The sequence below is a fragment of the Cyprinus carpio genome, chromosome B2, assembly GCF_018340385.1.
Source record: "Cyprinus carpio isolate SPL01 chromosome B2, ASM1834038v1, whole genome shotgun sequence".
Lineage (NCBI taxonomy): Eukaryota > Metazoa > Chordata > Actinopteri > Cypriniformes > Cyprinidae > Cyprinus > Cyprinus carpio.
Genome location: NC_056598.1, coordinates 4,288,264 through 4,314,880, shown reverse-complemented (window position 1 = coordinate 4,314,880; position 26,617 = coordinate 4,288,264). Strand labels below are relative to the sequence as shown.

Below are 26,617 nucleotides of genomic sequence, written 5' to 3'. Positions count from 1 at the left end.
AAGTGGAGAGTAATGAATGAGAATTGATTACTTATGTATGTCTTGAAGCATCCTACTTGATAGATATATACTTTAATGTCATTTCAACTGAAACTTGTATAACATGTACTTGAAAATATTTGTAATTACACATTTGTAATGATTAGGTTGCAACTGTATATTTAAAATAAATTACAGTATCTTTAAATGTAATATCAAATAGCACACTACAGTTAAAATTATAATTGTGTGCTGTACATATGATTATTAAAACATAATGATTTAATATGTACCTGGCAGTATTTGTCTGTGTAATCTGTGTTATCATGGTGCACACTGAGGACTTGCTGATGTATTGTGGTATGGCAGACATCTGTTTGGGGTTGGTCACTGGTAGCCTTTAGACTGCCATAAGACAAAGTGACATCCTACATGCAGGAACAAACATTCTGGCCTGTTATTAAGTCTTCAGCCACTGGAATGCCCTCCATCTCATGTGACTAGGAACTTAAGTTTAACGTCAAAGATATGTGTGGAAATGTGTGTTTATCTTCTCAGCGTGTACCTTACAGAGAGAGAGACATGATAACGTGGAGTCTAAGGGCTTGGCTCAGAAGTAGACAGCTTTGTGTAATTACTAGCATGACAGGACATGATAGGGGAAAATCTGGTGTCGGCTTCAGTAAACCTCTGTGGAGCAGTGTTTTCCTTTGATCACCTACTACTACACCTCCCAGAAGTCAACATAACAGCTATTGACAGACAGTCACCCAAAATACAACGAAACATTAAATTTAGACAAAAAAAAAAAAAAATGTGTGACTACTACAGATACAGTGCATCCTGTTAGGTTTTGATTTTAGCTCATCAAATGATGACAGAGATTTATAATACATTTTAAACAATACATCAAATAGACTTCCCTATCTGTCATAACAAATGTTCAATCTAAAACAAGTTCCTGGCTCTTGTGCAATAAATATTAGAAACACAAAGAGGAACTGACCCAAAATCAAAACAGACACATATGGGTCAATGACATACAAGAGTGGACAGGTATAAATCTAAACATAAATGCTGCATAATAAATGCTGCATAAATTAGGTCAACCAGAAATGAGAACACTTTCCATAGCATTCATTCTTGTTACATCGTAAGTGGAGGGGCATCTACAGTACGCTAATACAGTCTATCTGTCATCAGTGTCAGCCGAGACTATGACAACTAGATGAGCCATAGAGACAGATCCCCAGCAAAGATCACAAGGGAACACAAAAGTTGTCTGACAGACCATATTGCCAGCTTCAAGCCTCCCCACCAAATGCTGGCGTAATGTATCCCGATCTTCAAGGAGAATGAACTGGATGAAATATTCTGAAATATATCAATTCATAATCTGATTTGTGATGCAGCCTGGACTATTGACCATGTTCGACTGGCAAAGCAGAATATATGTGCCACTACTGCATAATAGATCCTCCTGCCCTCAGCACAAACCTTATGTATACCAACTAGACAGTACTTAACAAGGCCACAAGAAAATAGTACCCAGAAAGAGAAATGCTGTGGGGGGGCAAGGGCGTTACTATTTTACAGACAAATATAAGGCTTGCTCAAATACATGGCTTCTCTGAAAAAGCCAACATAGAGTCAATTTTGGTCTCCCCTAACTGTCGGTTCAAGACTGCCTTTGTGAATATTGTTTTCAGTAGTTAGCATGAGGCTTTGATAAACAAGAACATAGTAGTTTCTGTGGGGCTGCGTGGTGAGGCTTTGTAAGATCTTTCATTTCCAAACTTCAAAACTTTAATCATGATTCTGAAAATTACAGTTGTGAAAAGCAATCCCCCTCTTAAACAGGGGGAAGAAAATAAGTAGTCTGAATACATTTTGGTATTTCAACGTGGCCCCAATGTCTGTTTATTAGCATAAAACACTAAAAAAAATCTTGTTTATTTTGTGTTGCAATCATATAAGATATGACAACAATTTTTTTAATGTTACGAATCTAACATTTTAGTGAGTGTTGCTGTTTCATGAATGATGAACATTTGTAAAACATTGTGTGAGTTAAATGTGCAAAGAGTTTGATTCAATATCAGTGGGTTTACAGATAACTAGTTATCTGACTAACACAAAATAATTTATGGTTAATATCCAGCTATATTTATGTGTCATTGTTATAGGAATGTTATATTTAGTTCCTTGTCAATATTCAGGAAATGATTATAGCTCCAGAGTTTCATGTTGATATTAGAACATTTTGTTTTGAGAATGGACAGTGAGCCAAAAGTTATTTATCATTCCCAGTCTACCTATATCTGTTTTACATGACTTTACAAAACCATAAAGCTGCCATTTCTCAAATGTGTAGAAAAATCACAAATGAATCTTTAATCACATTTAAGCTCCATATTCACTGTTTTCTGATAACTCACTCATCTCCTTTTCTCTCTTCTTAATCCTGTTTTCCCCCATTTAGTTACAAAAGGAATGTTCAAATTCAAACTCCACACCCCTCTTGAACAACAGGGCCCAGATCCAGGGAGTGCTGGTTGTGCTACACCCCCTAAATTTGATGTTTCTAATCATAATTTATGTGCCATTTTCATATTGTTGTTCTTCAATCCCTGCTTTGTCAACATAATGCTTATCTTTCTATAAGAATATAATTTCCCCCCTTCAAAACAATTAAAAACTAATGAATATGCTCCAGTCTGACTCATATTTGTAATAATAAAAAAGTGCTTGTTCCTTTCAAATCACTTCAATTTTTATACTTGAATTACCAAAATAAATGTTAGCAGCTAGCCAGTTAAAGTTGAAATATTACAGTGCTAACAAACTTTAAGCAAGTTTCCCCTCTGCTTGGTGATGTAATATTTGTTGAATGTCCTTTGAGTTGAGGATCAAAAGAGCCTGTATTTTTCCTTTTACTTCCCCGACTACTACAAGTTGAAAAATCAAAAGGTTGTGTGAGACCCCTCAGGTATAGAATATCTGCAACTTCTGAGGTAAACAGCAAGTGACTAAGTACTTCCTGTCTCTTCTAGCTTTTTCATAAACATCTTTTTACAGTTACACATTTTGAAATGACTGTTTTTTTCTGCAATCTGTCATAAAAGCTCAAAGCTCTGAGAACTCTTTGGCTCTGTTCTTAAACCTAGCAAGCTGCCTTGCCCTACTGTCTACAAAGGAAGCTATCTTTCAATAAAGCATTCAAACTGTAATGGAACTGCATAAGTGACTAATAAGGAATGCTTTACATGCCAGGAACTTGTTGAATGATCATTCGTGATCTTCACAAGAACCACAAGTAAGTCTCCAACATTTATAGTTGATTCCAGTAGTTTGCCAAAAGCGGATGCTACTTAACTAACAACACAATATGCTTTTAAACACAAAATAATGCATATCGCACTCAAATATGCAAATAATGCATATCACAGTCAGACTCTTTCTCACTTTCTCAGAAAGCTAAATTATATTTATGCCATACTGTTGTTTGCCTGCAGATGTTTTTGTCCAAATACACAAATTCAGAGCTCTTGGGAAGTTTTCAGAACTAAACCCTACCATTTCATGTCGAACTGATAACTAATTTAGCTCATTCTGGGCATGTGCCTCTGTATTTCAGCTGTTGTATGTGAGAGAATGGCTTGTGTGCCCTTGAAGAGAGGACTTGCTATGCTCTCATGCATTAATCCACATTCCTCACACTACAAGTTCAAAGTGCACACTTGCTCTGCTGATCATGTTCTGAACAGGCCAGGGATTTGAGGAAGTCTTGAAAGGTTGAAGGCACAAGGCATTGTTGAAACCCCCCAAATCTGACACCTAATTCTAGACACAGAAACCAGACATTCCCTCTCACTCAATAGTGTTCAAGGCATAAAAAGGTAGGGGTCAGAGCTGTTTTGAGAAATCTAAGTTAATCTGTCTTGCTTTTTTTATTTCTTTTTATTTGTCTGCAGGAACATTGGGCACCCTCCAATTTCTAAGACTCACTTAAACACTTATCTGACATTATCTAACATGTTTGAGCAGGCATTGTAATGGCCCTTTCTTTAGATGAGAATGTACTGTCAGTGTGACATGTTGAAGGCTTTTGTTAACAGGTGATAAAGATTTACTAAGGAAGAGGATTATTATTATATCTAAAATATCATATAAGGATATTCCACGGAAATGGAAACCTGATAATAATAAGACCAACGCAGGACCCATTATCAATTCACAAATATATTTCACTGTCAAATAATCACAAAAAGTGGCAGCTCCAAATCCCCTAGAAGGCAAAAGAAAGGGTGGTTCTGTTCTCCGACCCTGATGTTAACCTCTGCAAAAATGCACATTAAAGAATTTGAGTTTATGTTTTAAAATATATGTGGACCACGGAATAAGTTATTACTGTCAGAGGAAAATGCCTTTTATCCCATTCACTGCAATAAAGCTTGCATTCTCCTCTAGGGCCAACAATAACTGTTAACTTTTTGTGCAAGGAGCCAGAGGCCGAGTGTGCAGTGCCACGATGACTTAGAAAGTGAACAGAGACAGATTTTTGAGGAAGCATAAGAAAGACACTGTTAAGGCTTGGGATCCCAGAATTAACTAAAATGCAAAATGACAGTAAATTTTAAGTGCATTGACTGCATTTCCTGCAAAAATAATAATGAGTAAACCAGTGTCAAGTGCACCTTCAGTCCAGTGGAATTAACAATAAGTAGTGTGAGAGGGTAAGTTTAGACAGAGGATCTAAATTCTTTCCAAAGAAAGCAAGTGAAAGAGTTTGAGTCTGAGTGATTGTGGCGTGGGAATTGAGTCAGTCAGACGTGTAGCGCTACTGTAAAACAAGACATGATTGTAATAGCTACCACACTACACTGCCATGCCCTTATGCTGCTGCTAATGATTGCAATGCCTCAGTCGAACGGTTGCAACTGTGCACGTGTTGACATACTGAAGCATTAGCCAAGACTTCTCCCTCCGGGTATAATGAGCTTGTAAATATCATACACAACACTGAGTACTTTTAGTGCTGTTCAGCTTCACACACCCAATGCGATCTCATCAAACAAGAAACAATAAAGATACGAAACACCAAACAGATTCCTTGTTGAACATGTAATATTTACAGTGAAACATCTTTACAGTGAGCACAATCTACAAGCAGGTCAGAGGTGACTGGTGAATGTTACAGGGATTGTTCATCAAAAAGCTAAAAATCTGGTGATCATTTACTCACCCTCGTGACGTTTCAGTTTATTATTTTCTTTCTTCTGCTGAACACAAATTAATGTATTTGAAGAATGTTTCTGGTGTACGTTTTTGTCCAAACGATGAAAGATCAAAACTTCTAACCTCCTTTATATCATGACACATGCACCAATAAGGTTTGATGTTTTTGCCACATTTGGGCTTTGTATACACAAGTTTATCAATGATATGATGTGATTTGTAAATGAAAACCCTGAACATTTTTGGCTTGTCCATTGTTCTAAGTGAACATATTGCTTCAGAAAAGAGTTATGGATATGGATTACTTGTATGGTTCGATTACATTTTTTACACAACATTTATGTCCATTTTAGAGCTTGGAGGTTTTGAACCACATTTACTTCACTGTATTAACAAAAACAGCTGAATGTTTGAGTTTGAGAGTGAGTAAATAATGTCAGAAATTTCATTTTTGGGTGAACTATCCCTTTAACAGTGAGAGTCACACATTCACACAGCAGCGGCCATCATTCACTGTGAAAAAAAAAAGGCAAAAACTGTACCTTACTGATACAACAGCATGTCACCAAGACCTTATCTACCCTTAAAAATTGTATATTAATACCTTAGAATAATAACATGCATCCTTAAGGTACTTTTGACTATTAGGGGTAAACAAGGTACAAAGATGTCCCTTTGAGGGTACTGCCCCAGTGACAAGATATTGTACCCCTACTATTTTTTTACAAGTATTGACACACTGGTTTTACTCCACTATTAAAGCAAATAAACCATGGATTCTTTATACAAAAAGTGCAAATGATAAAACCAAAATACATTTTTTTTGGAATCCTTCGGTGATAAAGAATACCAGCACGAAGCTGCTCCTCGTCGCAGCCTATAATACAAGCAGTCTTCTCCTCAAGTCTCTAATTCAAGTAAAGTGCTTCAAGAGCAACAACCATATGGTTAGAGCTTTCAAGTGTTCTCTTTTGAGTTCTTGTTTGCAGTACCTCCTTTAGAATTGTTGAAATAAAACAAGTCTTAGCCAAACAAGTCTCACGGAGGAAAGCAAATTCTTAAGCCATCACACAAACTCCAGCTTGCCTTGGCCACTGTACTTTCCCCAGCTGACCAATGAAAGAAGTCTTTGGCTGGTAAGGTCGGACTGCTGAATCTTGTCACAGGTCAGGCAGCAGTTCTCATGGCCTCCTACTGGAACCATACATTCTAAGTCCAGTTGCGCCACATGACTCTTGGTGAGGTGTTGGCCATGAAAGCTATAATGAAGGCGAGACAGCATTTCTCTCCGTTGTTGTTGCAGTCTGCGGTTTTCACTGCGCAGCATACGCAGGGCCAGCATGATGAGGAGGACCAAGATGAGGCCGCCGGCAATGGGTACAGTGATGACCGCAGCACGGAACCATACCTCCTTGGAGGAAGGAATTTCCTGTAGTCTTGCAATCACGTGACGGCTACCTTCGGTTTGATGTCGCCGTTTGTCTAAATAAGAACAGAGAATGTTTAGGGCCATGTTTTTATGAAGCAATTGAAGAAAAACATCGACATACACTCTTTTAAATTGTATGATATTCTGTAGGACACAAAAGAACTCAAAATATATTTTCAAGAATGTTTTTGAACTGTTTTTGTCAATTCAATCAAAGTCAGTGGGTTCCAAAACAACATTGGACAAAAATAATTTTTTTCTAAAATAGTCATACAGATTTGTAACAACTACTCATTTAAATGAAATGTACTCTGTTTCACAACCATCAGCCAATCACAGTGGGGAAGTTGTTTCTAAATATAGCAAATTTGATGATTAAGCTCCATTTCAGATCTTGCCTATGCACATTATTACAGACCAGAATATAGCAAAATATTTGAAAATAAAAACTGTGAATTACTCATTGACGAGACTGTTTTTAGATAATGACAAATTGATAAATTGGCAGATTTAGAATGGTGGTACTTCTATTTATCACTAGCAATATCTAAAGAATACTCCTTCTCATACCATGAATTTCACTTCCTCTGTATGTGACATCTTGCAGGCCTCTGTAATTGCACATATCCTCATGGCAACACTGAAGTGTGGCAGATCCATGAATGGTGTCATGGGTTGACTCTGGATGGCAAGTTTTTCCAGAGTTCAACAGAGGGTCGTAACATCCATGAGATAAAGGAGACTTGGCGCTTTGAGGGTCTAAGGTGCGGGTGAAGCAGGCATTCAGCTCCGATTTGCACATGTAACCGGTGGCCACACAGTGGGGGGCATCGCAGTAACACCGTATTTCTCCTTTTACAAGAAAAGAGAAATTACTCGTATTAAAAGAATGAACTTCACTCCAACTGAATACTTATAATAACTTTAAAATATATATTAATTTTCAAACTTAAAACCTGGATGAAAAATGGATTTAAAAAAGAAAAAAAGAAAGAAAGAAAAAAGTCATATGATCCCTTGTTTGGAATTTGGCTTTAAGACTTTTGGTGTAGCTCTGACAAAACTATACAACATTTAGTATTGATATTTGTACTTTTATACTTTTATTATACTTGTACACACACTTAGCAATGCAAAACAAACGTGCTAATAAGTGATTAAAAAATAATTAGGTGTTCAAAAAACCTTTGGTCACACTATACGTTAGGGTTCATGTTGCATTGTTATTACTGTGTAATAATATGCAATTATTAATACAAATATTTTAGCTGTAAACACACTTCATTCGTTTTATTACAAATGCGATTAATTGTAGTTTCACTAAATCCTTAATATGCCAGTCTGGAGACTCTTCTGACCATATAAACAGTATTCACTCACCTTTAGTGAGGAGAACAGCCATCGCGCACAGCTCGAGCTGAAGCCAAATGGAAACGAGACTGCTGTTGCGCTGCATTGGACAAAAACAATTTCTTTGCCTTTCAGATTCGCATCGATTCGGACTTTATAGCCAGAAACACTGTATTAGTGTCCAAGATGTGTTCCAACTTGCTTCGTTAACTTTTCGTAACATTTTTGGATAGAAATGATCACATCGTGGTTTAGTCCTCGCTGCTTTTCAAGACTTCCAGATAAAATCATCGGTGCGCAGAAAAGCCGACGTGGAGTTGTCTGAATAAAATTTAAAAACCCATGTTAGACACAATCCATTTTCGTTTTAATTCGAACGCGAGATTCTCAAGACTTCGCAACTATTCAGAAGGATAATCTCCTCAATCTAGTCCGCTTGAGTGCTCTTAAATGTAGAAGACTTGAGAATGAGAGCAGCTCCTCCTATAAGAGTCATCGAGCCGCTGGGACTGTTCATTCACAGGCGTGAGTTGTGACTGTTGCCTCCCCATGTGCCCATGCACAGCTAATACAGCTTAACCCTCGTTCTGGAGAAAAAAGCATCGACTTAGTGACCCCTGTGTGTAAAAATACCAATTGCCAATGGTTTAATGTTATTTTCTCTTTATCTAATCGAAACCAATTGACCCTTAAATAGACACACGTTTAAGTCCATGAATTACTTCAAAACAGTATTAAGATAGATGGTAATTTATACTTTCATGATTATGTTTTCCAGAAGACGAAATAAAATTTACCCCATTTAAATCTCTTAATGCATCGTGTTCAAAAACGCAGATGATATTGTAAACTGGAGGATTGTTCTTGAGAACAGTGAGCAGTTTAACTGCTCAGGACAAACAAGAGACCCATGAACAATTATCACAAAAAAAAAAAAAAAAAAAAAAACACCCCTTTAAGAATCAAACTTACATATTATGAATAGGACATTTATAATAATTATGCAAGCAAGCATCTAGAGTGTGAAACATCTCATTTAGTGCAGTACTAAAATGCAATTTTTTAACCTTGTTACTAACCTTTAGCTTTCTGCAACTAAACTTATAGCCACAACTGTATGTATATATTATATCTAACATAACATGGTTACTACTTACAGATAAGTAGACTGTTATTATTAATCCTAGGGTTCTGAAACACTGAAATGGTCAGATCACAAGTGCATGTGAAACATTCCACAGAAAAGCTAACATGGAAAAACATTTAAGCATGTGTTTGAGTTCTTTAAGTTCATGATTGCATGCAGCCATCTTAAACCAACCGATACACAAAAGCAAATGTACCAAAACATAATGTGGTAACTGTTTATTTCCTGTAACTTTTAGAAACCATATACAAAGCAACATACCCATCTCTATTCTTAAAGTGTACCCCATTTACAGCCTATCACGTTAAAATTGGTCAAACCCTGCATCAGAGGGCAGTGAAGACAGAAAGAACAATGGAGCAAAACTATGAATGACATTGCAAACATCAAAGAGGAATCACCAGTTTAGCCTTTTTCCACATACTTGTCAAAAACAAACTGACAAGGTGACTAAATGCTTAGTTTTTTTTTTTTTCTCTATAGATTGGTTGATATTTTACGTAAAAGATTAGGAAAAACTTGATCTGATCCTGAATGTCTCCATACTCTTCCCCCAGGTTGGCTTGGACAGTCCTTGTGGTCCTCTTTTGTCCATGAAGGATGCACTTTTGATGTGCAGCCACAGCTGTATAAAATATTGAGTTCTCTGATTGCATCCTCCTAATTCGAGCAATTTGGGAATGACTAAACTGAGCAAATACAAACAAATCAAAAACATTAATACAAAAAAAAAAGAAAAAAAAAAGTGTCAAACAGTGCTGGGGTGCAGCATGAAAAGTAATCTCTGTTAGATGTGTAACAGCACTGCAAAGAACAAGGAACATCGAAGGCAGATAGTGACAACCCTTATATCAGGGTCAGAAACTCAGAAAATGTGCGTCTACCGCTTCGGCAAAAGCTTTTAAGTGCCACGTCACCAATTCAGAAATTTTTAGCACCCATTTGTTTTTCTGCAGTGAATTTAGGAAGATCACTTTTGCGTCCTATGTAATTCTTCTGAGGGGTAGAGAATCAGCCAGTCATGCCTAACTTTTGAGAATGAGCACTCAGAATTATATTGGGTTTATTTTAGTTGGTCACTTTGATAAATGCCAGTGCAGCTGGAAGTGTCCTTGTGCACAGATAGCCCTTCTGACATCATTCATAATCACTGTCAGTCACTGGAGGATAAGGGGATATTAGGTCTCCAGTGTGACAGTGAACTTTATGATCCGTTAACACAGGCATAACCCTGAAAAACCAGCACATGAATCACCAGATCCACTGCATGATTACTCAAAGGTTAGTCTGAGTTGGAGAGCGCTCTCTGAATCTCTCTCTCTTATGACCTGTGGATCTGAGAATAGAGAAGCAATGTACGTCAAAGGACTGTGAAATTAATCTACGATCTCAGGGCCCTGTGTTGCCTTGATAAGCACTTTTGGAAGCTTCCTTTCTCTCTGTCCCATTTCAGGCATTGCAGCCTACAGTTGGACTGCAAATCTGAGAGCTCGGGCTGAGAGCAGAGGTCCAAACAACCAGGGGCTGGCCATGTTTGGAGAGAGACTGCCATGAGCTCCACAGCCATCACTCAAACCATGAAGGAATTCTGATTTTTCAGTTTGTCAAGTTCTTTGATCTGCTGTCTCAGAAACAGAATCCTGTGTGAAAAGAAGAAAAAAGATTCAGAAAAAGTCTTTTCATTGTGTATATTTGATCATTCTAATCAAATCAGGGTTACAGACCTTTGCTCTCTCAATGTGGCCTGGATTTCACATACTCGCACTAAAGAGCGAAGGTTCTTAAGTTCGGTGCAGATCTCTGACATGTAGAGGGTTCCCATGTTGTGGATATCCTCACGTAACCGTGACGCCTGGGTGACAGGAATTTAAGAAGAAGAGGAAGAGAAATTCAATAGCTGGAGAACTGATATCTGATCTTCAGGGGCCAGTTGTTCAAAAAGCTTAATCTGGATCAGAATGATCTGGATTTGGAAATCTCATGTTTTGCTATCCAGGATCAGGTAATTAAAAGCAAAACTGGATTGACCACATACACACTTTTTTTTTTTTTTGGTAATTACCAAATCTGGATTACTAGTGCTCAACGAAGCCCCTAAAGGGACATGTAAAAAAATAAACATAATAATAATAATAATAATCTATCTATCTATGTGTATGTTTGCATTCTCTCAGAAAAGTTTTGCATTTGTGACCCTGGACCACAAAACCACTCATAAGGGTCAATTTTTAAAAACTGAGATTTATAGATCATCTGAAATCTTAATAAATAAGCTTTCCATTGATGTATGGTTTGTTACAATAGGACAATATTTGCTAAAAACTATTTGAAAATCTGGAATCTGAGGGGTTTTTTTACGAAATATCGTCATGGAACATGATCTTTCCTAATGATTTTTGGCATAAAAGAAAAATCAATCATTTTGACCTAGGGCTGCATGATTATGATCATAATTAGGGATGCACCGGTTGACCGGTCGTTTTTTGCTTAAAATATGCGATCGGCAATCGGTTTTTGGTCTTTTTTTCGGCCGATTTTTCCAGAAGTGCGCCTGCGTGCACAGACTACATTGTAATCATTCGCCATCATGTCATTTGCGTGGAAGTATTTCGAAATCTGTGCGCAGGACACGGGCAGCCGTACAGCACTGGAAATGCAGAGCTACCTGTCTGAAGCACAGATAGCAGGAAGTGAACAGCCGTTGGTGCACTGGCGCACAAATAAGAGCCGCTTTCCTGCGCTCACTGAAGTTGCGCGAGCGCACCTGTCCACACCCTGCACAAGTGTAGACAGTGAACAGTTGTTCAGCTCAGCTTCTCGCGTGTTGGTTGAGAAACGAAACAGATTAACTTGTGACAAAGCTGAAATGCTTCATTTTGTAAAGTAAGTAGAACTCGCATGCACTTTTGAAAAGCCAGAAGAAAACGTCAGTTCTGGTATAGGAGGATTATTTTATTTTACCTTAAAATCACATTGACTTAATTTGATTTAAAAATCACCTGCTGTAGCATCTTTGTTTTACTCCCACTAAACATTATTTGATTTAACATTTTGGAATAATTTATTTATTTAGCCTACTTTGGTTTTATTAAGTTTCACTGGTAAAGACCTTTTTTTTCTTTACACCAAATTGAAAAACTAAAACAAATACTGAATGCTGATTAGGAAACATCTTTATTTGGATTATTGAATGTGTGTTGATTGTGTTGTTTGGATTGTAGAACTATACAGTTGTTGCCTTTAATTTCACATGGTTACAGATAATGTTTTCATTTAAGACCAGTTTTATGTAGTTTCAACCCAATTTAAAAACAAAAGTTAAATGCTGATGTCTGTACCATCTATGTTTGTATTGAATGTGGGCTACTTACTGTCGTTAATTTCAGATGGTTACAGTTGTTGTTTTCAACAGCCAAAAGCCAGTTTGGCCTGTTAAATACCAAATAAACATCTTGTTAATGTATACTTTCCTTCTTTCTTGTTTGTTGCTTAAAGAAAAAAAATAATCAGAAATCGGTATCAGAATCGGCCAGTTTGCTTGTAAAAATATCGGTATCAGAATCGGCCATGAAAAATCATGATCGGTGCATCACTAATCATAATTTTCGATTATTCCCTTGAAATTGTAATTGCGATTATTAATTACTATTATCACATTTTACATTGATGTTTATACCATTGTTTGATGCAACTGCATGCTGTATTTTTATATGAAAATAAACAAGCTGAAAACACTAACTGAAAAACCTTGAATGCTTTTCTATAGTTTTAAGCCTCAAATGTCAAATACACATCGGATTGGTTTCTTCTTTAAATTCTAAAAAAGTAAAAATATGAATGGTATTATAATGTAATACTAAAACTTAAACAATGGAAAAACCCTTAAGATAACATGTAGAAAAAAATCTTAAGCGTGCAGAATAAAATAAGTGGACTTCAAACGATTACATAATTGTGGCATCCATAATCGTAATCGCCATTAGAAATTTGATTAATTGTGCAGCCTTATTTTGACCTATAGAATGTATTGTTGGCTATTGTTGTTAGGACTGGTTTTGTGGTCCAGGGTCATATTTCATTTACATAAATAACTACTTCTGACTGGTTCATATTTGATGATTGTGCCAATGTAGTTTACAAACAGTGATTAAAAATAAATAAATAAAATACTTTAAATGAGATAACTTTTTTTTTTTATATTGACAGCTGTTTGGGGCTTTTGGGGATATCTTAAATGTTACAAATGTTGCATTTTTGAACCAGTTTTAAAGTTTTATTACATGTTTGTTCCTGAAATCCACACTTCTGGTGGGACCAGTATAATCCTGATTTTTTGGATCAAAGGTATCCCAATCTCACTAAAAAGTTTTGAATAACGCAAATTGATTATTTGACCCAGATTCAGATTTCTGTCGGACAACCAATCTTGAAGATTTGATCCAATCAGATTACTTTTGAACAACTGGCTCTAGAAGATCAATGAACAGCTGAGAGACAAAGGCATGCTCATACCTGCTTCTCCACATGTTCTGCAGGCCAGCCTTGAACATGCTTGATGAGATTTTCATCAAAGTGCAATGCTAGAGAAGGAGTGAAAGTGCTTTGGGTTCGAGAGGTGCTGCCTGAGGCGGGAACGCTGATGCCTGCACTGCCATTAGAGCCCGACAAGCCATCTTGACTGCTATAAAAAAATGCATAAATAAATAGATTTTTACAATTAGAACTATTTAAATAGATTCATTTTGTATACTACTACTACTACTAATACTAACAACAAGTGTATGCTTATAATAATAAACATGTATTAAAGTGAAAGTCTACCCAACAATGCAATTTCTGTCACCATATACTCACTCAAAGGAAACCAAAATTGTTATCAGCATTCTCCAAAATGTATGTGTTTGGTTGCATTTCAACACTGAACAGGTAGATGGTGCTGTACGACAACATTTGATAGGCTGCTTCAACATTACCAACAGCCAAAAGCCAAGTTCCTACTGAGGGATTCGTACATTTGCCTGTGAAGACGGGGATCACTGAATTCCAGAGGTTTGTCAGAGCTGACAGACTGCTGGGAAGACGATCCTTGCCTCTGAATTGATGCACTGACCTGAAATTGAAGAACAACAGCTTGAAAATGACCAGAAATGGTCAGCAGTACAACTTTCTTAAATGTGTTGGGATGTAAAACATGCACAGTGGTCCCAAAAAGTATTTGAATATTATGTGTGAATATTATTACAACTAAATATCAAACCAATATGACATATATACTGTACATAGGTGTTTCTTGAACTTTTGAGCCCTTTTTCTAAAGACCAATATTTTCATCTTTATCTACACAAATCCGTTATTAAAACAAATAAATTATTCAATTTAGTTTGCACCACGTGTCGAGTCTACTTATTGAAAGTCAGAGCCAGTCGACATATTTTGGGTAGTTGAGTTTACAAATTAGCTTCAGATATCAAACAAGTGTGATTTGATTTTGAATATTTATTTGCTTTGGTTATGTGTCTCCTAGCTACAATGTGCATGTCGTAACCTTTTACAAAGGTTGATGCCTAATGTTTGTTCAGATTTTAGAAGTAGAACAGATTTTTACTATAGAACAGCAAACTTTACTTCAAATTACTTTGGGAACAGCTGGTTGAAAAAAACTAGAACAAAAAATACTTAAGGAAACAAGTCAGCAAGCTGTAGCATCGTCTGTTTACATATGTCACATGGATTGATATTTTGTTATCTATTGCAATGACATGTCCAAACACTTTGAGGCCGCCATAACAGAGAAGTTTAGGCAATGACAAACCACTAGTTGCTACTGACCTTTGGTTGTGAAGAAAAAGATGCAGAGCTGAGCAGGGGTTTAGAGACAGCATTGGTCTGAGGTGTGCTGACTCTGGGAGACACGTATGACCTCGGTGAAGAGGCATCTGATGCTAATGACATGGGTGACTGACCGGACTGTTGAGCTGTTCATTAGAAACAGAGTTATAGAAATGACATACGGAATCTGGTAAAGACATTTATTTATAACAATATAACAAATGTACTAAATTCTACTTAAATTACTACTAAATTAACATGATTTGAAAAATAAATAAATAAATAAATCTCATTCTTCACCAAAGTCTCAGTTTTCCTGTAAAGTTGTCGCTTAACCTATTAAGAATTATTCAAGATGCTTTGTGTCCATTGTCTTGGGTGTGTATAAACATACTTAAAACATTGGTCTAACAAAGTATTGTGATATATGATCACATGGTTCCTTTAAAAAATGTGGATTAGTTGCTCTGCAGCACAACATCAGTTAGGAGAGGTGTGAAGTGACTGGGACTTCAGCCGTACCTTGTGTGGAAAGCTGAGCAGCTTGGGAAAGCAGAGTAGTGACGTTGAAAGCGGACGGTCCGGCAGTGAGAAGCTTATGAAGCATAGACTGTAAGGAAGCTTGTGTGACAGCGGCTGTGAGGACTGGAGGAAGACAAAGACAGAAAAAGACACACACTGTGTCAAAGCAGTCCTACACACTGAAAGCGGCTTACGATATTTTCACCATGTGGTGAGAAGATGTCACATATTCTGCAAAAAGCAGTTGTCAAAATGGCAAAACAGTATGAACATGTTTTAGCTACCTGGATGGAGGCCTACTTGTATTTGTTGCTACAGGTAGATGCATTTGTATAGATTTTTATTAGATTTGTGTTTTATTAGAACACAAAAACTCATGTCACAGATTGATGATGTCATTTTGGAATGCATTTAGGTGGATATACTGATTTTATACATACATATATATATATATATATACATACATATATATATACATATATACACATATATATACATACATATACATACATATACATATATATATATATATATATATATCATACTATATATATATATATATAGCCCAGGCCAATGGTTTTTATGTTTGGCTGATGTGTATGAAGTGGTGCATTTATCTATCCTTATTTTTTAACAATTTCTTTGTGAGGGAAAAAAAAAACTGTTACAGAATTACAGAATCAATAAGTTTTTTTTTTCTCTAAAGTATAATTCTGATGATTTTACAGAATTTTTAATTAAATATAGTTAATTTCCTAATTATTTATTAATAATTTTGTAAACACGGAAAACAATTATTTAATCAACTGTTATGCATGTGTTTTTAATATCATTAAATTAATTAGCATGATATGCGTACCTGCTTAATATCAGCCACCCTGGTCTCTATGATAACTGCAGTTTAAAGGGCAAAAACAATACTGGATGAACACTAATCTAGAGAGCATCTCTGATCAAGAGCAGATCATACTTCCTCCCTAGAACACAGGTCGTCAGCTGTCTACTGAATAGGGTAGAGTAATACTGATTTAAAACTGCAGTCTTTATTTGAGCAAATACTGATTCTCAAAATCCTAATATTAATCTTTTACCATACACACAATATACACACAATTGGAAAAAATCAAACTGAACTGAAACATGAATCGAATGGAACTGGGAGCTAGTAGTAAATTAGAACTGAATTTGAAAAAATCTGTACCCAGCCCTACCTCTATATAATTTATGCTTAAATCACGTGATCAATAGGAAATTAAAACAGAAAAAAGTGTGTAAGCAGCATGAAAAGTTACAAGACTGGAGAAAAACTAACAAGATCTGATCTCTTGACTTTAAAGAAATCCACAAAGAAAAGTGTGTTTTAAGAAGAGCAAGATAAAAAGAATGATTAGGGTGATTTCGTAGGAGAGTGCATCTGCATAGAAAATAATAACAATAAATAAAAAGTTGTATTCCCAAATGTACATTGTAAGCCACTATTACAACAACAACAACAAAAAAGGTTCTAATCCACTTTAAAGTTCAGGTAAAAATTAATGCAATTTACTCAATTTATTTAATTTGGACACTGAAAATGGGTTGGAGCTCTTAATTCTGAACTCTTAAAGTGCACCAGATGTAACAACAAGGGGTGTAACGGTAAACGTATTCATACCGAACCGTTTCGGTACGGGTCTTTCGGTTTGGTGCACATGTGTACCAAACGAATACAGTTTTTTTTTCAGGAAATTAAAAAAATAAATGGTGTTTTGACAGTCTTTTATGTGGCATGACAGATCACTGTATAAACGCCTTGGAAAGCCACTTCTGGGATGGTTCAGAAATGTGCTGGTATAATCCCAACACGAGCACTGACTACTAGAGCGGGCGCGATCAGCTCCGGTTCCCGTGTCTGAGCTGTAAAGCCCTGCAGATTTGTGCAGAGCGGAGCGCGAGTGAACGCGATCATTCTTTCCTCTGTACTACTAGTTTTAACGTGAATAAACATGACTAAACATCTCATGCCTCATGTAATTGCTCAATCAGTGTTTCAACCGCGGAAAGACATCAACAATACAGAGTGGAAATAAAATGTCACGTAGCATTTAATTTACCTCAGCAAGTCATCAGTGTCCACAGCTCGGGATGGGCGTATCGATCCGAAGTATCGATACTGATGAGAATATCGAAAGTTTCGATTCTCAAACAAATAATTATCAATACTATGGTGTGTTTTATTTACCAGAGATTTTATTTAACAAAAATAAAATGCGTTGAATTGGACGAATAACCTATGTTAGCAAATAATTGTGTAGGACAGAACTATTTTCCTGCTCATTCGAACACACCATAGACTGTATAAAAACATGGACGTAGTGTCTGTGACGTCACCCGTAATTTTCTGAAGAGCGTTTTTGAGGCTCAAAGTGGGCGGAGCGGGCCGACGCCATCTTGGCAGCGCATCACTCCTGGATAATTGAAAATGGGCAAAAAGGCGGGAGCTGGTTGCTGAAGCCACGCCCACCTAGCTCGACGGCAGTGTCAGCAGTGGCAATTGACCTGTCATTTAAATGGCCATGCCCTTAATTATGCAGAAATTTAAGGCTTAATATAATTTAAATGGATAAGTTATAAAAAAATTCACCCCCTCAAAGTTGTCATGAAGGGCAAAATTAGATATATAGACCAAAATCATTTTTTGAACCAGGCTATAAACATGGTTTTTTCTGCTGTACAATTGGGCATTTTAACATGGGGAGTCTATGGGATTGACTCCCTTTTGCAGCCAGCCTCTAGCGGCCAGTTGACGAAATACAGTTTAAGTCACAACCGTGTTGGCTTCACAAGAGAGAGCAGGACATTGACGCTTGGAACACATGCAAATGTTGCAAGACAGAACCAATCCATCACAGAGAGCGTTCACTCACCTCTGACAGTACATTCAAACAGGGCTGCATTTCCCAAAAGTATCATAAATAAATAAATCTTTAACAAAAACCATCAACAAACAATACCACAAGACAGGACAGAAAAAAAAAAAAAAAAAAAAAAAAATTAACATTTCACAATAACCAATCTGAAATTAGCCTACATAGTTTGTGCAGTTACGTTAATTGAAATTGAACATTGTAAGATAATATTGATCATGTTCTATTCTGTAATGTTAATATAAATCACAAAAAAACATATTTGAACCATGCGTAAACAAAAATATAACCTAAGAAGTTACAATTAAGGCGTATTGAATGTTAAAATGTGTTTTTAAAACAAATTTAAGTGGCAATCATTACCCATTTAACCAATAGTAATTTAATACATTTCATAATTTAAAAGTTTAGTTCAGAAGTATTGATATCGACGATACTGCCTTGAAAAATATCGATATCGTATCAAAAATAAAATAAGTGGTATCGTGAGTGTTGATCATCTATTTAAAAATAAACAGTAATTCAACCTAATATTGTAAAAAGTCTCCATACATAATTGTAACCTTATAATGTAAAAGGGCTCCCTATAGTTTTAAGCATAACCTGAGGTAGATTTTATCACTAAGAAAATTTAAAATTTATTTGTGTACCGTGACACCCCTAGTACCAACTATACAGTCTACCCCCATAGTCTCACAAAATCCTATGGGAAACACTGCACAGCCATTACCTTCATTAAGTTTGCCCATGTCAACATTGCCGTGGTTCATCTGCAGGGTGGCCTGGAGCGCAGGCAGCAGCTGTCGGAGGAGTGCTGGGTCCTGAAGCAGAGTGGATGTTGAAGCTTGCAGGGAAGGAGACACAGGCACTGTGGAGGATGAAGAGGAGCTGGACGTGCTGGAGGGGTTTATGGACAAAGGCTGAGAATAACCAAACAATAAAAACGTCTTAACAACCAAAGAAACCATCAGCAGGATGAAAGGGATTGTGGAAAAACACAAGACAAATGTTTTAAGAACCACTGAAACCATCAGCAGAGTGAACTTCTACCAACGTAATACCACTTAGAAATGTGTTTCTGCTACTTACTTGTACTACTGAGGGCACTTGTGGCACTGGCCTGCATCGCCTCTTGTCTGTAGTCTCTGTCTTTGGGAAAGCTGTTAACCATAGTCTTGGCACATTCTCTCTGCCTTTGTTCTCTGTTCAGACAGGAAGTCTGGTGTCAGTGCATGGTTTAAGGCAGCTGTACAGGGGATATAAAGCAACTCACCTCTCCAACCATTCTTTAGGCTTCTCCCACTGAGAGACCTCTGTTCTACAGTTATAGTAGTATTTTTTGCCAGACGAACTGATATGCTCTGACCAATCATCTGCTGGCTCACGGGGCTGGAAGAGACAGGAAATATGCAGGCACATCAAAGAAAGAAAGAGCAGGAAAATTTGTCATATGAGAGAACATTAGGGATAGGGATGAGTCAGGATGATTTAGTACTGCAGCTTTTTTTTTTTTTTTTTAAGCAACAGTCCTTTAAATATCCCAGTATAGTAATTTCAACCTTACAGTTGGATCTCACTTTTTACCAAGTTTTGAGAAATATTTGTTTGTAAATGTTTTAATACCCCTTATTTTATTTACAGAACTCTGCTATGAATTAATACATTGCTGCAATTCTCAAAATAAAACTACAATATATACCACAGCAACATTTTATTAACATATTTGACATCAGAGACGGTATCTCATGAAACCTCATTTGGATGCAGTTTTTCCAACAAAAGCAGTGCTGCAACAGTTAATCGATAAAAACAGTAATAATCGTTAATGAAAATTATCAACGCGCTGTTCACAGAAAACATCTATGTACAACTATACTGTACATTGCATATCATAACAAAATTACAGACTAAATGTAATTAAAAATATAAAAAAGCATAATATGACCCCTTTAATACATGTTATCCTCAATGGATAACTCAATTGTTATGGTTATAACTATATATGTAAATGTTCAAAAGTATTTCCATCTTTGTTTTAATTTTGTACAAAGGTTTATCCTGAAAGAAAGCGAGACTTGCATATGCATGTCAAACTGAAAAAGCGCAAAAAACAGGAGTGCAACAATTCTAACTAAAATGTTAATACCCAGAAGACTAATCACAACGGTTGTTATCAGGGAATAACACACCTCAAAATGTCGCAAATATCTGTCTAATTGCACAGGCTTCCTTAACACATTCTAGTTTCTCAGACAACCCACAGACTAATCAACTTACCATCTCTGAAGTTCTGTTTGGATGAGGGTGAGAACTGGATGCATGATGGGAGTTTTCTTGTGGAGAAGGACTGACACCTGAAACATAATTTAGAAGATCAGAAACAAACCATCAAACATGTGAAAGCCTGAAGACTTTTGCAGAACATAATTCACTGAAACAAGACCGTATTCCTGGCTTCCATTTAACACGCTGGACAGCTAGTTTATCGGCTTGAGCTGACAGTCCTGCGGCTGAGCGGTGGAAACATGGCCTCATGACAGGATGAGATAATAATAAAAAATAATATTTTCATGCCAAATAAAAATGTCAATCTACACCAAGACTGAAAATACACCAGAGATCTGAAAATAACTGAATTAAAAGTAAGGTCTAAACAACCTATCAGAGAAAAGACCGATGCTAAGAGGCCTCTGACGAGATAAATAATACTGTGCACCTGCTGCAGCCTCGTGGCTGTGGTTATAACAGGAAGTAAGACAGCATGAAGGAAGCACAAGAGTATCCTGTGTTTTAATGCTGCTTGATTAACTAAAATCTACAGTAGCAAATAAATCTATTCCATAAAAACATGTAAAGACTATTATCAATATCAGTCAATTTTATTATAGATGGATTTTAGCCTTATTATATAATCCTTTAGCCTATTATATAACCCTACAACTTCCAAATGGTGTTTTGGTTTATAACATGTCAATTTTCAAGAATTTTTTCAAGAATAATTACATTACACAGAATTCTAAAATGCAAGATGGCAAAATAGAGATTCTTGAAACAGTGTATTATGTCAGTTATCGGCAGATTTAATTATATCACATATTACATGTTAACATGGTTATGCAAAGCAAATCTCAAAATTAATATCCATTTTACATATTGCTTAAGATAATAATACTAAAAAAAAGAAAAACCTAAATTGACTTGTAGTATTTAAAATGATAAATTGTAGTTTTTATTATTTTTAATTTAGACAAAACACCTCAGAATATAATTAACATTATAATAATATTAATATCAATAATAACAAGACAAAAATTTACTGGATTATAGGAATCGGGCAGAATGTTGCTATTTTAATATTGACATAACCCTAGCAATAAATGAAATAAACCAATATTAAAACAGAGATGACTTCTCACATTGCTTATCATCACCTACAGTAATTTGAGCTACTAATAATACCTAAACAAAAGCATAAACTAAATATAGTTGTGAAGTTGTGAGTTCCAAGTTGTGAAATGTATCTGCTGTCTTACAATATCACTTATTGGTATCTGCCTGAAAGCCCCTGGTCAGTGCACTCTTAATTCTAATGCCCTGCTTAACCACAACTAAATATATATTTATATACTATCATGTATAATTATTTACCACTGTGAATAATGTTTCCCCATATAACCCACTTAAAATAGGATTTTAGGGTTCTGAGGTATTAGGGACCATATCATTCAACCATGAAACCATATGCACGAGGAACCTCCCCTCTTTCATGTTCTTACCGCTGTCCCTCTCGCGGGTCCGGTGAACGTGGAGTGCTTTCGTTTGGCTGTGCCCTGTTCCGTCACTGTGCTTGTTGTCTGGACTGTCTGATCGCCGCAGCATTTTAGTTGGTGGTGTGGAGTCTGACGAATCTCGCATCTTGTCATGGCGATGGTCATTTGACGAGTGACTCTTTGACTGATATTTGACAGACTGCAAAATACAGTGCATGAGAAAAGGACTGCAAAGACCACTGAGCTTGAGCCTCTATTCTAGCAGAGAAAAGCAGGATCAAATAAATGTAATATTATTAAATCACTAAATTACATTTAGTGATTTAATAATATTACATTTATTTGAGCCTGCTTTTCTCTGTACTACAGTTACTGTACTACAAATGACATGAAAGAACACCTGGTGCTTTTGAGAAAAAACAAAACACAAATATTATGTTTATTAAAACTAGATAGGAAGCTAGTTGATTTGCACTTTTAACTGTGTTTGTTAAGCTCATCAAGTCACTTCACTATAAAATGTAATACTAGATCTGATAAGGCCTAACAGTAAATGAGAACGATGTGCTATTAGTTTCTATTTGTTGTGAATCCAGTGATTAGGAAAGCTAACTACAAAACAAGCTTGCACGCCGAGACGTGAGCTCTCTAGTCACACCATTCCCTCTGTATAAGCTACTATTTCAGTTTAACTGTAGAACAATTTGCTAAAAACAAATTATTGGCTTCTATTACCTACAAAGTAAGACGCGTAATGTATATATCACGGATTAAGTTAGCAAGCAGGAACTAGGCCTGTGAGCACTAGTGTTATGCTAAAACCGGCTAAGTCAATTTTGACACCATTTCAGCTTTTCTCCCAAATATGTATCTACTTTCAACGGTAAAATACTTCTCTGTGTACCTGGTAGGCTTGAGGATCTCTTCGATCATTACACCTGTGAAAGACAAAAAAGTTAAAATAGTCAGAAACGCGCTCTCTGTTAGCCAGCTACAATGCTAACGTAGAGAAATGAAAACAACTCGCTAATAAAGGGGGAAAAACTACTTTGAAACAATTTCTTCGAATATAATATGCACTTAGGTAAGGCTTTAAGCGATTAGCTGAAGGGTGTAAACTGGAGGTAAATGTGTGATTACCCATCATTGAGTCTGGATGGATTCGTTGCATGCATTACCATTAATGCAGCAATGATGTGGAAGTGAAGTGTTACTACTACTGAAGCAGTTCTGCTACACTACAGCTCTCTTTAGTGGTACTGCCTGCAAACACACTACAATATCTGGAAAAGTAGCTCTGCTGCTTCGCTATTCGGGAAAGAGCTGACGGTCCATCGCTTCCCCCTCAAATCCACTACCAAACCACAGAGAACAATCACAGACAATCTCTCGATATCAGCGCGCGACGTGCACGAGCAGACGACTGCAACCTGCGCTCATGCACCTTTTTCCTTTGCTACTCACGAAGCGACAGTAGCAATTGAGGTTTAAATGTATTAAACTTGTTTAACTTAAGCTACAAGATATTAAATTAATTTATAGAAGTGAAAATCCTATTAAACTAAGTAACGTTCACCAGATCTCTGTGTATTTCAGTTTCATAGATAGGCTAAAAGGTTCAATAGTGTATTAGAGTATATATGCATAATGTGTATACAGTGTCTAGTAATGTAGTTTAGGACGTCATAATGAAAGTAAAATTGACTGGGGGTACGCTTATTTGATACAACAAAGCTAAAAAGGAGCATAAAGGCGAATTTGATATTATTATCCTCTTAACCACTAGATGGCACCAACCCACCTCACCTCTTTTTTAAATATCTGTCCAATAAATTGTCCAAATTCCACCAGCAAGCTCTATTAGCTTGGAAAATTTGCTACTCACACAGTTTCTCTCCTCACACTTCTTTCATTTGGATTACCAATATAATTGCAAATAAATATTTATTTTTAAGGAATTTGTTTAACTGGGATATCAGTCGCCTTTTTGATAATTTTCCTGTTTCCACAATTTTCCTGTCCAATTTAAGGAATTGAATTCTCTTATTGAAGCCTCTAACCTTGTTTAGCTTGTTAAAAGTCATGTTCAACCTACTCAATGACAAAATCCAAACTAACTTCAAACAGTGTTGAGCTGACTGATAAAAAAAACTAAAAAATTAAATAACAAACATATTTGTACTAGCCTATTTTTAAAAAATAAAATTGCAGCTGGAGGAGTTTATATATATATATATATATTTATATATATATATATATATATATATATATATATATATATATATATATATATATATATAGGAACTCTGATATTCACAATTTTAATTGGAAGACTGCTTGGTTAAGACCTTTTAAATATTGTATTAATGATAAAACTAAAGAAGAACATTTTAAAAATTGTGCATACCATTTACCCTGTTAAACCATTCATTTCAAGATACTCTGATATTGATGATTTGTGTTTCTTTTGTAAAAGTGAGAGAGGGTTGTTGGAAATTAGCAGAATGTATTTTTAATTTAGTAAAGGTTAATTGCTTTTTACATTAAAGGATATTATTGTTTATTATGAAAACAAAAATAACAAAGGATGAATAAATTGTTAATTTATTTCTATTGCTGTCAAAATTTTGTTTACATAAGCATTTCAAAACGAATTTGATCGTTTTATGTCTTCTTCAAATTTTAATTTTTTTTTTTTTTTTTTTTAAGGCATTGACATGTTTATTATGGTAGTATTTTTGGATCCCCTCTTAGCACTTAGGCTACTATTTTGTGCTATGCTTTTTCAGTAACTGAAGAATATTGAAATACTCTGAATAATATAATAACTGAGGTATCTGGAGTAAAAAGCACACCTATTGTTGGTGCTAAACGAACCAATAATTGACGTGATAAAAAAGTAGTGGGGCGGACAATTTCATTTGTTGACAGGAAATGTTTAGAATCAATAGTCAATATCATTTATTACATTGGGTATCCACCTTATATGATAATCACAATATTTCTAATTAATTTTAAAATATTATATTTATCATATGATATTACAAAAAAATCTAATTTATTGTTGGTATGAAATAATTATGAGATCACCTTCAAGCAGTGTAAGAAGTTTAATTTTATGATTATTATAATTTTTTTATCATTATAAAAAATTATTTATCATTTTATTTATTATATTATTTTATCTACCAAAATAAACAAAAAATGTTACAGACATTGCTGGAGTGATTGTTTAAAAAAATTATTGACTGAGATATTTTGCTAAATATATTACTATACTAATAATACTAAAAAAAAATACTAATAATATTTTATTTATTATTTTATCTACTATTTTATCTTGAAATAAGAGGCCACCCTCGCCACATTTAGATACATTTATATGCTTTTTTGATTTCTTTTCCCACAAAAGTTGCTCCATCAATGTTGAATAATCTCTCTATATATAATAAATATATATAATTATCTTAAATAAACAAATAAATAAATAAAGTGTTTAAGTGTTGCATGTTATATATATATTTTCAGGTGGTGACTTATCAACATAATTATTGGTAAGCTAATATTTAACTAATGTTATTGTTAGTTTATTTGTTAAATTTCATTAGTTGTAAACTAGTCCAGCACAAGAGAGACATCTCTGGTGTCCTTTGATTTCTTCTATAACTGGACTGCAAGGTGCTACAAGGCCATTTTATCAACTATTTACTTAAAATAGTCAGTAGTCAGTTAGGTCAGTAAATAAATGTAGTTGATTTTTGCAGAAGACGGAGGTTTATTTGTGCTATATTGGAGCTAAAGAGGTCAAATGCTGTGCTGCTTTATTGAGTGTGTCTGCTTGTCTGTTCCATTTAGGTCATTATTGATGATGATCTATCTGCCTGATAGTTGTGAGTGAGCCTCTGTCACACTTCATGCAGAGTTTGAAAGTGAACTACCAGACAAGACCATTACTGGAACCTCATTCTGCAGGCCAGGTAAGCTGTAGAATAACAAAGTTTGATTTCTGATACAAATAAGAGTTTTGTGTCAGTCATAGCCCCCCTTTTTAATGTTTATAGGGTCTTGTGAGAGATGTTTGAATAATGATACGTTATCCTACTATAAATGCAGACCACGTACTAGTTAAGTTTTATCATGTAAATTGGGTCACACTGACATTCTTAATCCAGTACCAAGTGAACCAATTTGTATTGATACAACAAAAAGAACAGTGTGCTTTTGCAGTTTGACCATATTGACAGTTTGTGATATTCATTTGGTATATATGAATGATTTCACAAAACAAACTGTTTATATGAGCAGAAGTAAATAATCATAACATTACATTACAATTAGGGCTGTCAAATGATTAATCACGATTAATCACATCCAAAATAAAGTTTTGTTTACATAATATATGTGTGTATACTGTGTATATTTATTATGTATATATAAATACACACAC

The 26,617-nt window shown here is 35.5% G+C and overlaps 2 protein-coding genes and 1 pseudogene across 2 annotated transcripts in view; 1 reads left to right on the top strand and 2 right to left on the bottom strand.

Moving 5' to 3' along the window:
* Positions 1 to 5,070: 5,070 nt before the first annotated feature.
* On the bottom strand, positions 5,071 to 8,528 carry LOC109092353 (BMP and activin membrane-bound inhibitor homolog). The gene is made up of 3 exons (XM_019106128.2): positions 8,027 to 8,528; positions 7,217 to 7,498; positions 5,071 to 6,699 (listed from the first exon to the last, which is right to left on the bottom strand). The coding sequence occupies exons 1-3, from the start codon at positions 8,100 to 8,102 to the stop codon at positions 6,284 to 6,286; spliced, it is 774 nt and encodes a 257-aa protein (XP_018961673.1). The 5' UTR covers positions 8,103 to 8,528; the 3' UTR covers positions 5,071 to 6,283.
* Positions 8,529 to 9,346: 818 nt separating this feature from the next.
* Positions 9,347 to 23,505, bottom strand: LOC109092352 (annotated as a pseudogene).
* Positions 23,506 to 25,976: 2,471 nt separating this feature from the next.
* LOC109092036 (MAGUK p55 subfamily member 7) overlaps positions 25,977 to 26,617 on the top strand; it is a 53,059-nt gene continuing 52,418 nt past the window's right edge. Inside the window, 1 exon segment of the mRNA XM_042719335.1 lies at positions 25,977 to 26,147. The gene's annotated coding sequence lies outside the window, so the exon portion shown is untranslated.